Raw genomic sequence first — 18,656 nt, forward strand, 5'->3', positions numbered from 1 at the left:
ATTAATTTTCTAGATACTCCTTATCTAAAATGTGTTGGCTATGGGCAGATATATGTGTTTACACATCTACGAATCAAGAGACTAGAATAAGGAAGGATGGTATTGACGGAACAATTTGGAAAATGCCAGGGAAACTTCCACATATTCTGGTGAACAGGTTGGAAAGCCTAAAGATTATACTCATGTGCTTTTCCCCCCTCCTCCTTTGAGCAGTTGTTTCTTTTCAAGAAAGAGCAGTTCGGCAGACCTTTCTCCTGTTTGTACAGTGTAATGGAAATGTTTTCTTTAGCTACTAGGAGCAGGTCTGAACAGAGACCTGGTCTAACTAGATTCCCTTTGGCTGTCTTTGTAAGGAGGGTCTAAAGGGTCAAAAAGATCCTAGAGGAGATCCGCCAAGTCAGACAAGCTCTTCGGCAGAGAGGTCCTGAGATCAGAGTGCAGTCAGCGCTCTTGCCCAATGAACAACCTTACCTTGTCCTTGGTGGTGCACTCCTGGCACTCACAGGTAAAGAAATAAGAATCTCTTAACCGGTCATTTCTATCTTCCGTTGGGTACAGGAGATCAATATAGCTGGTAAAAACCTACGGGGTCCAAAAAGATAAAGCTTCAGTCTGCTACAGGTAAACTCAATCCTCGTCATTCCCGTGCCTTTGCAGTCACCTGCGGGGCCCATGCAGAGGATAAGGCGGGCTGCAGCGGAGGAATGCACTGTTTACTTTAAGGCACCGAATTCCTGAACTGAGCAGCCACCTGACGTTGGCTTTCTCTGGAAGGTGTTCACTAATCCACAGCTGAACTGGGAGCTGAGGCCAAGGTGCAGGTTAGTGGAAAGAGTCTGTAGAATCAAGGAGTCCTTAAAACAGTGTCCTGGAGGGTTCAGAGGATCCCTGTCTCCCTCAACTGCCTCTGCCTGGCCTTCATGTAGTTTCATGTTTCACCACCTGAGACGGCGCAAATGCTTCGTTGCCGTCATCACTGGATGCTGTGTGCAGGGGAGGGCATGAGCACGCACACACCACACACATGCAGCTAAGCTCCCCTTCTCCTCACATCAACTGGCAATGGAGCAAGAGGCTCCACTCAGTGGGCTGGGACCCACAGCTCTGGGTGGCCAGCGGAGGGTGAACACATCTTCTAGGACACCAGAATGCTGCGGCCTGGCCCAGCGGGCAGCTCCTGATCCTGCAGGGCAGGGAGCTTGGAAAGTCCTTACCTTTGGTTCATGGGGCTCCACCGTCCTTGCCTTTTCCTAATGGGGTCCGTAACTAAGACTTGGAGCATATGGAGGAGACCAGCATTTAGATGTCCATTATCTACTCACTGGGACAGCACTGGCTACTCATCCCACACAATCAGGCAAATGTCTGACTGAACAGATGGATCTCATGAAGCTGCTAGCGTGCCAGTGACCGCGGGCACCACCAGGCAGGCAGGGGAGGACACGCACAGGGCTGGGTGCTGCAGGGGCAGCTAAGCTCTCCCCAGCCCATGGGGAGGTACTGGACACGTTGCAGCTCACCCCGAAACCCTGGGGAATGGGGTTTCTCCTTCTCTGAAGGGTAAGTAATCCCCAAAGCACTGACTTCCCAAAAATGAGGTTACTGCGTTTCAGATCCGGCAGAACATGAGGGCAAAAGGAAACCGCAGCCACCCCTGCCCTGCCTCACACCGCAAGAGCCTGCCAACAATCTCTGTAATGACTGACACAGTGCAACGTACGGAACCTTCCAGAAGATGGCGACAAAGGCCACTCCAGTACCACTGCTCACAGCCAGACTGAGCCAGCCTAGGTGACAACCTGCTTATCTCTGCAGTCAGCCCACAGGTGCACTGGAGCCTGGGTGACTGCATTCTGACTGGCTGCAATTATCTGTTTCAAGAAAGGCTTCAGAGCAGTCTCCATAAGACCTGTGGAAACTCAGACACCCCAGCCGAAAGGGGACACACCCTCATCGTAATGGATTTAGCTGAAGGTAGAAGGGCCAACCTGCCTGCATCTTGGGCTTCAGCTCCCAGTGCAGCTGTGGATTAGTGAGTGCCTTCCAGAGAAAGCAAAGCACTTCTCATTCAGCACACTGACAGTTACACTTTACAATTCAAATACCCGGGCATGCACCGTAAAATAGCATTACAAATTGCTAAACTGAAATTTAACCTAAGTGTGTGATTACAAGTTCCTAAAAACTCATGTGTCTTGCTGGGAATTTACTTAAGAACACAGAGCATACTACAGCGATCCACCAGGCCAGCCCTTCCCAGGTGAGACGTCTCATGAGGTAGTCAGGAATCACACATGGGAAGGGAACAGGGAATCGCTGAGCAGGTGATGGGAAGGCTGGTTCTCTCCACGTCCTGAAGCTGAGGAGGGAAACTAAGGTGCCCCTTGGCCACAGACTGCCTTGACTTCTCCTATTACTGCATATACCTGGACCTTTGATTTAGATTCCTAAAAAGTGAACTGCGACCTGAAGTTCAGATGTGGAACTGATAGAACACGAAATTCTGATGTGTCCCTTGGAGTGCCAGTTCTTTAGCTACTGCTGCGTCGCTTGCTTTCTTTTGCTTTGGACCTTTGAGGGATGGTGGGGAACAAGCAAGAATTCACCAAAAAAAAAAAAATAAAATAAAGCTCAAGCTCAGTTGTTTGGCAATAGGGATACAGAGACTCTAAAGATAATCAAAAGTTTGACTGTGGTCATTTTGGTAGTAAATGTCTTCTTTCTCTGTAAATCTCTATAAAGCTTTGGGACAAATTTGACTCAAATTTATTACTTCCTGTTTTTCTTGACCAGAGATGGAAATGTATGTACCAAACAGAAGCCCCAAAGTGTGGGAATCTAAACTACAGGTTACAAATCTGATCACTGACTCCTGGAGAGCCTGAGGGCAGACTCAGCTAAACTGCTGGAGGCATTCACAGCTCATACTGTCAAGTGACACTGCACAGATCTGTCCACATTGCCTTTTAAAAGAGCAGTCTCAAGCCCCCTGCTGCAGCCACCCATAGCCACGAACTCACCTCCTCTCCCGGCTTGATTTCCTGTACAGCTCTGACTTCTGCCAGGGTCCCTTTGTAGGTCACAATGACATTGGGGCAACAGCTATGATTCATCAATGCAACACTGTCAGTCAGAAGAGAAAACCCAGTTTTTAAAATGGGATAGGCAGACTGTTTAGCCTCCTTCACTACTTACTTGCTAAGTCAGAGGAACTGAATCTTTGCAAGACATTTTTTAAAAATCTAATAGTTGGCTATCACATTCTACAAGGTTGTTCTGCATGCATTAATAATCCTATCTACCATCTAACACTTTCACCATATTAAAAACTGAAATCCACAATTAAAGTACTATCTAAGCCAAAACCAAAAAACACACAACAGCAAAAACAACAAATGCCACAAATATTCCTTCCTGATAGAATGCAGCTCTCAGAACCCAATACCCACAGCTAATTGCTACTTCACTATACACTGTCAAAGACAGGTGCGTTGTCGTTTTCAAGCAGCTTTTTGTATTAGTGGATTATTTCTCACATGTTTTTTTCAGATGTTGAGAAATGCCAGCTTCCTAAGGGAGGAAGGGTGTGTGATCCCCTGAGAGAACCGGAGACACCCGTCTGAGTTTCTCTGCACCTCAATTTCCTCATCTGGAAAATTGGGACATTACTGCTCCTGCTGCTCACTGTCTGCTTTTCAGGGACAGCAAGAAGGAGAGAGAGAGATTCGCCTATGCGAAGTGCTTTGAGCTTTCTGATTATATGAAGGTCAAAGTTCTGAGAACAGAAATTTCTAAACTACAGGGAAAAAGTGCTTGATCTCTGAAAATGCTGCCTTTGAAATCACAATGCCGATATGATTTCAGCCCAAAGGGATTTTTTCCCCCAATTAAAACTGCCCAGAAACTGGGGCTCATGCTCCTACAGGCACTCACAGCCATGTGTGTCATTGCTCTGGTGGCCAATGTCACCTCCCTGACCCTCCAGAGACCACAGCCCCTCTCCTGCTTGCTCCGAGAATACAAAAAGGGAAAGGGGTTTCCAAAGCCTGATGAGGATGAACTGCCCCAGGCTGGCTATGGCCTATGGCCAAGTGCACTCCCCCACCTCCTGGTTGCTAAAGGCCTAAGCAAAGTATGTGGTTGGCCTGGTGCCTGAGATAAACAGGTAGCAGCTTCCTGGTCTTGACCTTGGGGAGGGCCACCTCTGCACTGCACCAAGGCCCACTTGGCTTCCTGGAAAGTGATGCCCAAGGAATCAGGCCCTAGGAAATCAAATAAACAAATGCATCGAAGGGTAGTTGTATTAAAATAAAAGCACATTTCTAAAACCATCTTGTGGAAGTATTAAATAGCTGAAGGCAGACTCGGGTATCTCTTTAATGAAGATGGGGGAAATGCACTAAGTCAAAGACCCTAAACAATGCATGTTCTTGGTATCATAATTCTGTTGGCAACCACTGACAGGTGTGAATCCTCAAAGCACCTCACTCTTTTTTTTTTTGAGATGGAGTCTCGGTCTGCTGTCCAGGCTGGAGTGCAGTGGCGCGATCTCAGCTCACTGCAACCTCCACCTCCCGGGTTCAAGTGATTCTGCTGCCTCAGCCTCCTGAGTAGCTGGGATTACAGGTGTGCACCACCATGCCCAGCTAATTTTTGTATTTTTAGTAGAGACGGGGTTTCACCATGTTGGTCAGGCTGGTCTCCAACTCCTGACCTCGTGATCTGCCCGCTTCGGCCTCCCAAAGTGCTGGGATTATAGGTGTGAGCCACCACGCCCCGAAGCACCTTACTCTTAATCTTTTAGTCTTTTAAGATATTAAGAACAGAGACATTCCATAGTTCATTTCAGTTATAAAGGTGTCAATACACGCCTTCTTCAGTGAGTCCAATGCCCTCTTTTTCTCCCGCCTTTTCCCAGGGGCCAAAGTTAAAAAAAAAAAAAAGCTTCTTTCCTCACTTCCAGAATTCCAACTGCAGATGATGCCATTTTGGCCCCAAGGACAAATATTACATGAACAAACTTTTTAGTCTCTCTGGTTCAAGTAAACCTGTGACAGCTGCTCACGAGACACAGACTGTACGGATTCTTCTCTTTCTGACCTACACAATGCACAGCGTCTGGCAGAGACGCACATAGCTAAGGGCAGGCACATCACTCAGGGCAAATGCATGAGTATTAAGGGTTTCCTACCTATGTGGCAACCTACAGGCAAAGGCCCCTGCAGTATATGTTAAGCAACCTCCCTCTAGATAGAACTTATCTACAATGTGGATTAATTTGGATGCTGGGGGGATGCATGATGAATTCCTTGGCTCTATCTGTGAAGCAAGGGTTTGATTTCAGGGACTGAAGCATTTTGGAAATACTCATTCCATGAGACATACAAAGGCAAAATCATTCTTGGCAATCCATTAAAGTCAGATCTATAAGGATCTCCATTTGTCAACTGGCTAGCCTTTCCTGAATTACTCAAGTATTCTTCAAATCCAGAGAAAATCCTACAGTTCTTTGAAATTTTTATCCAGCCCACTACTTCAGCATATTCTCCCTCCAAATTGTGCTGTTTCTGTACTGGTATTTATCAAAAAGGACAGATGGAGAAGAAGCTCATATAGGCTGTACTCAAGCTTGTGGCCAATTCTTGGTTGGCAATTAATGTTTCACTTTGAGCATAAGAAATGGAAAGATTTCCAGAACCACAGATAGGCAGAAAGCAAATTTCTCAGCAGGGCATGAGCTGTTCCTTCTATGCATGCTATAAAATATTCTTTAATAACAGCTCTCTGCCTAGCAGGACTTAACAAGCAACTGTTCTCTTAACTACTACCTTTGGATCCTTAAGTGTAGGGGAAATATTTTGAAATCTGGCAGATTAAAAAGCTGTTTTAATTCACTTTGAGTTTCATGTCTGCCACATGCAGTTAGGTGGGTTATTTAAAAATGAAAAAAAAAATCAAATTAGTGTTAAGTAAGTAAAAAGGAAAGAAATGAAGTCAAACACAGCCTACTCAGGAAATATCGCTGATCCCAAATGAGAAAGTTCTTCATCTTCAATTGTGAAGCCATTACAGTTAACCTGCAGCAAGAAAAAGGGAGAAAGGAAAAAAATGAGCTGGAGCTTCTTTCTGGGTAGAGATCATTTTTTAAAATTTTGACTTTTAACAAATTAGGAAGATGTTTTGGTGTAGTGGTTTTAAAACCTTTCTTTTGCCCATGTTATCGTTCAAACAAAATTTACTTATCAGTTCCATGCATAAACAAACAAGCAGAATTGTGATGCATCCCTTAGTGTAGCCTACCTACCATCTAAATACAGTGGCCCAGGCATGCCAAAGACCCCCAAGACTCTGAGGACTGACGTTTGCACACTTGCATGGGAGTTAAGATACCTGGAGTCTAATCTCAATTCTGCTACAGCTTTGTTGTATGATCTTGAGCCTATCACTGAATCACCGTGTCTTTAAAGAAAAGAATCAATCTGGCTGGGCATGGTAGCTCACGCCTGTAATCTCAGCACTTTGGGAAGCTGAGGCGGGCGGATCACCTGAGGTCGGGAGTTCGAAACCAGCCTGACCAACATGGAGAAACCCCATCTCTACTAAAAAAAAATACAAATACAAAATTATCCAGGCGTGGTGGCGCATGCCTGTAATCCCAGCTACTTGGGAGGCTGAGGCAGGAGAATCATTTGAACCCAGGAGGCGGAGGCTGCAGTAAGCCGAGATTGTGCCATTGCACTCCAGCCTGGGCAACAACAGCGAAACTCTGTCTCAAAAAAAAGGAATCAATCCAATGCTCATCTCATAAGGTGAGGTGGTAAATATGAAGCCCTTATTCATCTAATCTAATTGCTATCCCTCTCTCTGTTAGGGAGGCAGAGGGATTGACGGCTTAAAGATAAGGCACTGAGACCTTGCCTTTCAAGTCTCAGCCAAATCACCTACAGGCCACCTTCTCACCCTTTAAAAGAAACGTTGTACAGGCCCGCTGGCTCACGCCTGTAATCCCAGCACTTTGGGAGGCCAAGGTGGGCAGATCACCTGAAGTCAGGAGTTCAAGACCAGTCTGGCCAACATGGTGAAACCCTGTCTCTACTAAAAATACAAAAATTAGCCGGATCTGGTGGCATGCACCTGTAATCCCAGCTACTCCAACTACTCGGGAGGCTGAGGCAGGAAGATCACTTGAACCTGGGAGGTGGAGGTTGCAGTAAGCCGAGATTACACCACTGCATTCCAGCCTGGACGACAGTGTGAGACTCCATCTCAAAAAAAAAAAAAAAAGAAATGTTGCATAGAAAAATACCAAGGGCAACTTTCACCATTCTGGAAGCCTAACTTAGAACAAGCAGGCTGAAAATGAGGACTATACATGCCTAACTTATGTACTGTTCTATAAACTCATTCTTTCCACAGATATGTACTGGGAGCCCTTACATGCTGGGCACCGTGCACAGAAAAACAAACAGAAAGACAAAACAGGCTGAAAATTTGTGGCCTCAAAGAAAATCAGACTATTAGGAGACAATTCGGTAGGTGATCTTCATGTCTCTAAAATTTCAGCACTGGAAGAAAACTCAGACTCTACTTTTTAGAGGACGAAACTGAAGTCAGAGAGGAACAATGATTTGTCCACAGTCACAAAGCTACTTGGTGACAAAGGCTGAGACCCCTGCTTGTCCCACGCTGCTATGAAGTCTCTGTCCGTGAGGCACTCACACTGAACGATTCCACCCCACTCTCTTCTGCACTTGGAGACACTGCACTGTTACAATTCAGGCCAACAGATGGGCTTTGTAAAACTAGCATCCTCTGAGCACTCACTCTGGGCCAGGCACTGTGCTAGGTACTTCAGATTTACCATCCCATAAATCTGCAATACCACTATAGCATTACTACAGCAACTCATTTTACAGATGTGAAAATTGAGGCTCAGGAAGGTTCAATGATTAAGTGACTTGCTCAAGGATATGTAAATGATAAGTGGCAGAACAGGAGTCAGAATTCAGACTAGGCATTCTGAACAGCAACTCTGGTTTCTTCACACTATACCATGTTCCTTCTAAAATTGGTCAGATCTACTAAATGCTAATGTGGTTATTTTGCTTAACATTAAAGGGCCAAACTCAGGAGCTTGAAAATCTTGGTATACAAAGCAATAAGAGCTATATGATGGGTTTGACTTGCAGTATTTACAATTCAACACAAAAAGCAGAAAATGGGAGGGTACTGTGGATTAGTAAAATAATACACAGGCTTTGAAATCCTGAGGGGTTGGGCATGTGTAAGTAGAAGACTTGGCATATTATTTTTTGTGCCAACTCTAAGTACCCTGACCAATTCTGTCACACAGACATTGACTAACAACCATTAACCAATGACCATCAACCAACATTAGGTAAGAGTAAATTAAAGTTTTCATTCATTCAACAAAATTACCGGAGCATGACCTGTATCCGGTATTATACTGGGTTCTAAATGATCTATGTATCATCTCAGACTGAGTACTACCACGCCTCAGCAGTTTCTGGTACAAATGTTTTCAGAATGAAACAATGAATCAGAAAAATTTGCAACAATTTTCAAAACTGATCTAGGGACAGACAGCTTCTGACTACTTTGGGGATGAGATTCTTGTTTCTCTGCTTTTTCAGTCCCTCCTCTGCAGCAAGCCCACTTAGACCAGTCGATGACTCCAGATTCCTTCAGACTCGATCACTTTATGACCATCAGTCCCTTTATTCCCTTCCCGGCTCCTCTTACTGTGGAAGACTGCGTGTGTTTCTTCATGAGCTAAGGCTCCCATGAGCCTAAGAGTCATTACTGTTCCTTTTGTGATGGTGTTTAAGCCTACTTACGTAGCAATTTTCCTGCCAGCTTTCCTTCCCTTCTGAAATATCCCTAGAGAAGAAAAGTGAACTTGCATGTTAAGAAACATGCATGGTCCATAGTCCTTTTTCTGAAGTCAAATCAGGCATAAGAACCTTGCAAAAGCTATTCTCATAATTAGCATTTAGACTAGATGTAGGCTGCACACCAAAAATACACTTCCCAATCATGCATATGTTCCCAGTGATTAGAACACACCTCGATGCTGTCAAAGATGTGTGGTCACCTTCTGCTGCCAGCTGCTGCCAGGTCTCGAGGTAACCCACAACAGCCTCCCATTGACCAGACGGTGGAAAGGGCTCAGGGGCTGGAACAGCAGACACGTAGCTGCTGGCTGAGAGGTGGGACCGGTGGCATGTGGCTGCAGCAGCACTTTGCATTTCTGCTTTGGAGTTTTCTTTGGGGATAGTAAATGTCCCCTTTCAAATTTACATATGAAAAAATTATATGTGTGTGTATTTGTGTGAACACAAATAATCTCAAAATGTATACTTATTTGTATTCACATGTAATCTCAAAATGTATACTTATTTGATAAAGTCAATAAAGGAATTAATTCTCTATAGTTACGTGTATGTGTGTATGCATATGTGTGTGTATATATATACATTTTTTAAGGTATATAAATGTTCTGAATTTTCTGAGTCAGTCCATATTTCAAAGAGTCAGTCACTTTCACCACAAATATACTTCTACTTGTGAGATGGAGTCACTTGATTTTTGGTTATGAAAATATGGTCCTGTAACTACGGCATCAACATTGAGAAATCCTATAAGCATGCATCACTGTGTTAGAGGAAAAGCTATCTTTTTCCATAGCCAGAAAAGTAGATACTTTATGTTTATTTCATCTCTCTGCTTTCTCATATATAAACTAATCCAGAAAAAATTATGTATTCATTTTTTCAGAAAATGTAAGAGAAGTCGATTCCTCACTTCCCATTGTCAGCCAAATCTATTGTCTCAGGATACCTAGGAAAGTACAATTTAAACCCAGGATAATATGAAAATTAGAAAGGTCTTTTATTCCTTCTACCTTAACACTCAAAACTTGAAGCCACCTTTTCACCTACAAGGAATCGCATATTTTTCTGATTATGACAGTCACATAACTGAAATATATCTAAACAAAGTTTATAAAAGAATTCAATAAATTGTTAATAGTTGTTCACAGTTGGGGGGAAGCTGAAGTGGGCAGAAGTGATGAATGACTCACTTTTTTTTTTCTTTATAGACAGGGTCTCTCTCTGTTGCCCAGGCTGAAGTGCAGTGGTGTGATCACAGCTCACTGCAGCCTCGAACTCTTGGGCTCAAGTGATCCTCCTTCCTCAGCCTCCTGAGTAGCTGGGACTACAGACACACGCCATGGTGCCTGGCCACTTTCTTTATGTGTGTAATTTTTAAAGTGTGTGCTTTTTGCCTTTTTCTCCTTCTTAGCATGCTTTTTGTAAGTTATACATGCTCACTGTAGAAAATCCAGAAAGTCACCCAGTAAAAAGCCTAAATTTTTCCACAACTCGGAAGACAACTGTGAACTTCCACTTAATCTTTACGTTATGTATGTGTGTTTTCGTATTATACCCTTTTTTCATACTTTTCATACTGCTTTGATACTTAATGTTATGTCATCAGCATTTCCCAAGTTTAGACAGTCTGTGAAACGTAACTTATAAAGGTTATGTAACCTTCCATCACATGGAGATGCCATAATTTATGTAACCAAACTCCCACTACTGGCCATTTATAGTATTTCCTTTTCCTCTTTCCTTTTCTTCTTCCCTTCCTCCCCTCCTTTCCTCCTTCCTTCTTTCTTTTCTGCCTTTGGCTTTTAAAAGAATCCTACAATAAACAATTTGTATGTAAATCTCTGTCCATGATTTCTGATTATATCCTTAGGACAGATTCCTGCAAATAGAGTTACTGGGCAAAGGGTACATTAGGTAATGCTTATTCTATTCTAAGACAAAACCATGGAGGTGTCCACTTCATCTCTTTTACACATCCGGAGACTGATGTAGCTTCTTGCTCCCATGGAGCAGAATTCTAGTATTTCTCTATCTGGGAAGGTCACGTTCAACTAGATGCCCAGTTTGTAGAGGGCATCGCAAAGGCACATGAGAGAGAAATCCAATCTAGTAAGTCAGGCCAGGAAGAGCCACCCTCACGATAACAGGAAGGTTGTGTGTTCCCCGAGGCATGGCCGCTGCACCCTTTGTTCTCTCGTCCTAACAATGCCCAAGGCTTGCCTTGCCAGTGGCCTAGTTTCCAAAGCTGTAATCACCTTCAAATTGCTCTTGCTTAGAAGCCTAAGATTTCCTTAGATCTGATTTCGGTAAACCTAGACTTCTCTAAACAAGATTTCTTAGCCACCGTCAGGAAAGACTTCCACATCTAGACCTACTTGGGCTCCTCTCGGCAGTGACTGTCCTTCCTCGGGCCATCACAAAGGGCCCTCCTATCAGTGCAGCCTTGGTTAGAGTGAAAAAACACTACAGATAGAACAGAAGGTTTAAGAGAGTAAAAGTAAAATTTAATGTAGGAACTTCAAATGGTCTTTTCTTTGCAAAGAGCTTAAAGTATGCCAGAGTACCAGGGCACTGACAACTCCTTTGTTTTCATGAACTCTTTGTGAGGCAGAGGCAGAGGCGAATTTCCTACACTCCACCCATCAATGAGGGCCAGCAGAGGGGACCTTGATCTGCTCAAGGTCACTGAGCAAGGCTATGGCAACACACGGTCCAATTGGCTCAGAGCTTCGTTGTCAGGAAGATGCCATCATTCTATTTGCATTCATCTTCACTGAGTGCTTGCTGGGGAGAGGGCCTTGGAGAGGGAAAGGCCAGACTGAGTGTTACCTGCTGCCAGCGTCCTTACCTGTGCAAAGAGTACTACGAGGCTATCATTGTCAGGGAATTCGAGATGCTTGGAGTAAAAGTGATGGAGAGCAGCTATGTCACTCTGAATCAAATCCTTCTTCTCATTGTCTAACTTATCCAGATCTGTGGATAAATAATCCATTATTCACCCAGTAGAAAGCGTGGGATTTCTAGCTACATCCTATTTTTGCTGTAAATGGTACAGAGGAAAGGAACGGGCGAAAAGTAAAACCCCAAAACTAACATGTTGAACCCCCAGAGAACATTCTTCCCCATCACTTGATTTAACTGACAAACCCTAAGGAAAGAAAGCAAGCCATTTCTTCCTTCTCTCCCTCTGATGACTAGAAGTCACTTGGGACATGAGATTTCGAGTGACTGTTAGCAATGAGGTCAGGGATGGGTAGCAATGACTCATAACCAGCCTCAGCCTAGTCAAGGGCCCCCCAGTTGGCCCGGGAATCTGGGCCGTGGTCAAACAACTGGACAACCCCTGATTTCACGGCTTTCAGTAAGAACATCAGCTATTTAGAGGACTGCAATTCAGCAAAGATCCAAAAATATTCAGCATGCCAAGAGGGCCAGCAGGAGGTAGCTCAGGGTGCAATAATTCATCTTGGGAGCTCCTACCTCCTTTAATTATTTCCTAACAATCCTGTCAACTCAGAAGAAAAAAGCTAAAAGTGCTTTTCGAAACAGCACAAGAGTCAAAATAAAAACTAGTAATCAAAGAAATCACTACTCCTCTGAGCACAAACTAGCCCGTCCTCGCTTCAATCCTGCCCAACCCATGTGAAATCTGTGGCTGAGAGAACTGCGCGGCTGGTCACAGAAAGACTTACGTGATTCAAACTCCTTCACAGCTAACAATTTTTCCGAAGGTGTTCTCTCTGGGTGGATTTTCTAGCAATTGGGGAAGAAATCACACAGATACAGATTTTTTAACAACCAGTGTAATAAAGTGGCACTTTCACTTTTACATCAACATAAAGAAAAAGTAACAATTCTTAAGCAAGTAAAACAAGCTACTCAAGGACTCCACCACTAGGGCTCTCCACCAGCCAAATCCAAAGACTCTTCTAAAGCGCTTTTTAAAATGTCTACCATGTATCTAACACCCTGATAATACTATGCACACAGTAGGCTCAGAAATGCCTGTTACGGGAAAGAAGAGGGCCGGAAAACAACTTTTTAGGGTCCTTACTTAAAAGGACTGGGTCTACAGACAAACCATCCTATTTATTATTTCTCCTTCTGAAAAGGAACAAAATCAAACCCCCCATCCATTTTACACTTTCTTTAAGCATAGGCTAAAATGATCTCAAATTCTGTGTTTCAAAAAGAACACTTTTGGTTGTATGTGTGAGCCCAGATTCACTTTAAACGCGTTGCTGGCTTTGTTCTAGACACCCCAAGAGGAGCTAACAATAGTAAACCCGCTAGGCTTTGAGAACATGAATAAACTTGGTGTTGACAAGAGTTCAAAGGCAGAGCTCAGGAGCTGGCCCAAGGCCGTGTCTTTGTAATCTGGCTATTCAATATGGGGATACAGGTGGTCTAGCAGGGCACGCTCACCTCCCTAGTTAACATGTTAAGCCTCCCCTTGGTAGTTTGGTAGCCTGTCTCCCCTAATCCTTTGCAAGCTACTAGAATACAAATGGTCTGTTTTTTTAATCATCAAGTCCTATAGAGATGAAAAGATGGGCAGGTAACTTTCATTTAATACACTATTAGTAGTAGTAGTAATTATAATAAAACTTGAATGAAGCTTGTATAAACTCATCTTTGCATTCAGACTACCCTCCTGGTGCCGAAATATTTCAATAGTTCTTTTTTGGAGCAGATATCTTCCATTCACGGGATGCATTTTTATAAGATTTATAAGTCATCTCGCTTGGGAAAGCTTTTCATTCAGGAAAGTCTACCAGCCTCTTCTGAATTCTTAACATATCACTATAAATATCATCAATAATTCAGGGGAACAAAATAATAAAACACCAGCTTGGCCACCCAATCCTCCCAAGATGTGCGGAGATCCCATCTGATGACTTACTGACTCTGACACCTCACACCCAGTCATCCTATTCTAGCTCTGACTCATTCAGCCCAAATGCTCTGCATAAATTTAAAAATAACTGTTGTTAAGGATCCGAAAGTTAACCTCCTGCAGGGAAACAATTCTGATGTTTTGGTCTCACTCTACAGGCAACCCATGAATGGCTTTTGTTACTCTCGGCTGGCGAGGTAGCATTTCAGCAAGCACCTGACCCAAGCTGAACATAGCTGAAGGATGACCTCAGAGTTTTGAAACGTTCTACTTCTGTTTACACAGCCCAGGATCCTAACTTGGTCTGGGGACAGATACATGCTAATCATTTCCATCACATTTGGCTTAGATTAAAAAACAGAAAAATTTTAAGGGTGGAGGAGGGCTGGTAGGTATACAGGAGAAGTGGATGAAATTTCAGTTTTGTTTTTTTTTTTCATTTTTAGAGACAGAGTCTCATTTACTTTGTTGCTCAGGCTGGAGTATGGTGGCACAATCACAGCTCACTGCAGCCTTGAAGTTCTGGGTTCAAGTAATTCTCCTGCCTCAGCCTCCAGAATAGCTGGGACCACAGGTGTATACCACCACACCTGGGAAATTTTTTTAATTTTTAAAATTTATTATAGAGAATGGGTCTCACTTTGTTGCCAAGGCTGGTCTCGAACTCCTGGATTCAAACAATCCTTCTGCCTTGGCCTCCCAAAATGCTAAGATTACAGGTATGAGCCACTATGCCCAGCCAAAATTTCAGCTTTAAAAGATTTATAGTCCAGAGGCCCTGCCACCAACTTCTCTGACAGCACTGAGGAGCAAGACCTCCACAGCCTGGACATATGCCTTCTAAGCCCCACACTGCCTATTTCATTGGATCACAAGGACAAGTTCTATGGCATTTTCCTGTCCTCTTTTTAGTTTGGCCCTTCGAAGATTGGGTGTCTAATTATTATGCAATCAGCAAGAATGAACCAGACCAGGTGGAGAACAGTCAGTACGGTGGCTAAAGCAATTTCATCTTGGATGCTGATATACCATGTTGATTTCTGGTTAACTCCTGCTCTGGGAATGCTTCTAAGATTTCTACTTTGTCTATGGCTACCTTAAATCCTGCCTTAGGTCAATACAATCTTGAGCACAAATCTTGCTCTCAGGCAGATTTGCATAGCATCCTTGCCTTTCCTTGTAACTGTTGTACACATTTCTTCCCTATGGTATATAAGCCCTGGGTCTGGTGGATAATGGTGCAGAGATCCACCATCTTGTCTTGCTGCCGCCCAAGACATAGACATGGCTTCAGTTCGTAAGTCCTAGTAAATGTTTCTAATAAACTGGATTTGTCAGCTTCTTTCTTCTGTCTCTCAGCTTCCTCACTCTTTGAGTGTAAGTTTGCATAGTCCTGCCCACCACGGAATAGTCAGAGTTGGCATCACTTCTGGAGAAAGCCATTGATGACTATCATCTGTTTCCATCAAGGGCACCTCTTTCTTTCCTTCTTCTTCACTTTTTTTTTTTAACTCCCTTCCCCTCTCCCTTGCCTCTATTTCTACTTTGCCACTCTTTCTCTTCTTTGCACATGTCATAGTCAAGGCTGTTCCATCCAATTCTTTGCCTGCCTATGCACAGGCAAGAAAGGAGCCAAGAAAGAGCAGAATATTACACAGGAAAGGGGAACAGAGTACACTCTTTATGTCAGAATGGAAAGAGAGGAAAATCTCAAAGCTGCTCAGACCAATCTGGTTCCCTAGGAAGCTCTAATTATTTGAGGTCAGGCTTTTCATGTCATGTATTTCCATGTAAACCTGTCAGGAAAACAGCTCAGAATTTCAGAGCTGTGGCTATGCTCCTGGTCTAGGGTAAGCAACATCCTAATTGCACAGGGCACACAACTAACTAGATTATGCCTGGCGTATTTTCCCCACCCTTGTCCATATGGATATGATAGGAAATGTAGTCTAAGGATGTTGAACGAGAGATGGTTACCAAAGGTCAGTTACTCATCTTTCTGACCTTTAAAAGAAAAACAAAATAAAATGCACTTGAACATTGTCCCATTTCCTCACCTGTTTGGCCAGAATCCTTGCTGTTAGTCTTACAGTCTCCGAGGGATTCCAGTTTTCCCCAAAAACAACCATGGGAGAACATTCCAGCTTGTGCATAGGCCAATCTTCTTTCTGGGAAGATTGAAAAAAACATTATTAAAAAATAGCACATACACTGGAATAAAGTGTGAGAGGAGAGGATGCAGTGAGTCCCCCTAGTTAAGGTCAAGTAAAATATGTTTCCTTTTGGAAAACACGAGGATGCTCACAAAAGCTAGAGATAAAAACATCCTTTAAGATAGGCAGGATTGTATGACCTTCACTTAGGCCTGGTCAAGGTTGTTGGGATGAGAAGATCTACTTTGTGTTTTTTCCTCAAGCACCTCATGGCTTTCTGCAGCCCCTCATTATTCTAAACAACACATACATCTTTCCATCATCTGTGCAAGCTGTCAAATTGCAGAGGAAGCAATTTGAGTATCAGCCATTGATTTGGCTCTGTTGCCTCACAGTTCCGCTCTGGCTTTGTTCTCACGTCAGGGCAAATAATGGAGAGTTGACTTACACAGCAATGAGTCCCTTTTACAGGCGACTTTTTAAAAAGCACAAATGAGGGTTTCATGAGGGGCAACCACTGGAAAGATTTAGGAATAGTTAGGACTTCCCAAAGAAGCACTGGATAAAACAGTAGTATTCTTTCTTTCCTTTTTTTTTTTTTTTTTGAGACAGAGTCTCGCTCTGTTGCCAGGCTGCAGGGCAGTGGCGCGATCTCGACTCACTGCAACCTCTGCCTCCCAGGTTCAAGTGATTCTCCTGCCTCAGCCTCCTGAGTAGCTGAGATTACAGGTGTGCGCCACTACGCCTGGCTAATTTCTGTATTTTTAGTAGAGACGGGGTTTTACGATGTCGGCCAGGATAGTCTTGATCTCTTAACCTCATGATCTACCTGCTTCGGCCTCCCAAAGTGCAGGGATTACAGGCGTGAGCCACCGTGCCTGGCCTAACAGTAATATTCTTTCTATCATACGCCCTGAAGTTTCCCTGCCCCGGGTAGAGGGATGAAGGATATTTGCTGCTGGAAGGGTGGAGGCGCCATCACTTGAGATGGGGAAGGCATTGAGAGAAGGACACCATGGTGTTTCGGAGGCTGAGGGAAGCAAGTACTTTGAGGACTAGGGAGTAAATGATGATGCCAGTGCTGGAGATAGGCTTAGTGTGAGAGGACGGAGAATGTGATTTGGAATCATGGAAGCTTGATGATTTTCATAAAAACCAGTTTTGGTGGGATGATGGGGTAAGAAATGACTGGGAGCAGATTCAAGAAAGAATGAAAGGAGACACAGCTTAGAGTAGTGAAAAGTTGCGGGGGATTTTTTTTTTTTTTTTTTTAGATGGGAAATATCAGAGCACATTGTATACTGATGGAAGCCCTTACACACTGTCTCTTTCACGAAGGAATTGGGTACTGTCCTGCTCTGTCCTTGGCCTTCCCTAGCTCAGAAAATGGCCATAAATGCTCAGGGCAGGGAGGCTGACGTGGGCAGATCACCCGAGGTCAGGAGTTTATGATTGGCCTGGCCAACGTGATAAAACCCCATCTCTACTAAAAATAAAAAAATTAGCCAAGTGTGGTGGCGTGTGCCTGTAGTCCCAGCTACTCAGGAGGCTGAGGCAGGAGAATCGCTTGAACCCAGGAGGCAGAGGTTGCAGTGAGCCAAGAGTGCACCGCTACACTCCAGCCTGGGCAACAGTGTGAGATTCTGTCTCAAAAATGAAAATAAATGCTCAGGCCAGAAAGCTAGAGTCATCCTTGACGCTGCTCTCTCACTCACACTCCACATTCAGTCAGTTCTGGCAAATCCTCTGTCTCTGCCTGGAATCTGATCACTTCTTAGCTCCCCAACCTTTCTACCCGGCTGCAGCCCCAACATCTCTCATGACTAATGTCCTGCCACTGCCTTCTAACTGGATGCCCGCTTCTGTCCTTGCTCCCATGGACTAGGTTCCAGAGAGCAGCCTGAGGGATTCTGTTGACAAAACTCGGATCAGGCCAGTCCTCAGCTCAAAACCTAATGGCTTTTCTCATCCAGGCAAAAGGCCAAGCGCTAAAGGTGACCTAGGAGGCCACACGTGATGGGAGCGCCCCTGCACCACCCCAGCCCATCATCTCCCACCGTACTCTCGCCTGCCTCACTGCACTTAGCCACAGCAGTGTCCTGGCTGCGCCTGGAGCCATGTACCTGCCTCAAGGCCCTTCGCACTTGCTCTGTTTTGTGGCTAGCACTCTCCTCCCCTGGATATCCATGTGACTCCCTCCCTCCTCTCCAGCCGCTGCTGGAATGTCACCTTCTCAAGATACCTGCCTCAATCACCCTGTCAGAAAGAGCACTTCCCCATCATTCTCCCTTTCCTTGCTTTCTGCTGCTTCTTAGTACTTCTCACCACCTGAGCATATTACATATTTATTAGTTGTTTGGTTTAGTATCTGTCTCTCCCCAGGAAAATAAAGAAACTTTGTTTTGTTCATAGCTATAACCCCAGAACTGACAACAGTGCCTGGCATTTACTAGGCACTCAATATAGTTGTTGAAGAAATGAAGATATCTCCCTACCCCCTTCCCTCCACACTGATCCCCCAAGAAGGAAGCACATAATGTCACTTAATGATTTAATGCAGTCTATGGTGCAGCCCCTTAGCTCAAGTTCTGGGCCAAGATGTTCTGCAGAGTTAAATAATGCCGCGCCAAATATAACTAAGAGCAGGGAGGAAAAGAAATGACAAGATATGCACAAGGGAGAAGAGAATCT

At 44.1% G+C, this 18,656-nt stretch overlaps 1 protein-coding gene across 2 annotated transcripts in view; it reads right to left on the reverse strand.

Annotated features, from left to right (window-relative positions):
* The window catches only part of SMYD2 (SET and MYND domain containing 2), a 56,467-nt gene that overhangs the window by 6,728 nt on the left and 31,083 nt on the right, over window positions 1–18,656 (reverse strand). For both annotated transcript variants that reach the window (XM_031002268.3, XM_063708632.1), the window contains 6 exons: window positions 15,870–15,980; window positions 12,608–12,668; window positions 11,764–11,888; window positions 6,010–6,077; window positions 3,021–3,123; window positions 472–582 (listed from right to left, as the gene is read on the reverse strand). In XM_031002268.3, the coding sequence (XP_030858128.1) occupies window positions 472–582; window positions 3,021–3,123; window positions 6,010–6,077; window positions 11,764–11,888; window positions 12,608–12,668; window positions 15,870–15,980 (579 nt within the window). The remainder of the gene's footprint in view (window positions 1–471; window positions 583–3,020; window positions 3,124–6,009; window positions 6,078–11,763; window positions 11,889–12,607; window positions 12,669–15,869; window positions 15,981–18,656) is intronic.

Source organism: Gorilla gorilla, chromosome 1 (genome assembly GCF_029281585.2).
Source record: "Gorilla gorilla gorilla isolate KB3781 chromosome 1, NHGRI_mGorGor1-v2.1_pri, whole genome shotgun sequence".
NCBI classification, from domain to species: Eukaryota; Metazoa; Chordata; class Mammalia; order Primates; family Hominidae; genus Gorilla; species Gorilla gorilla.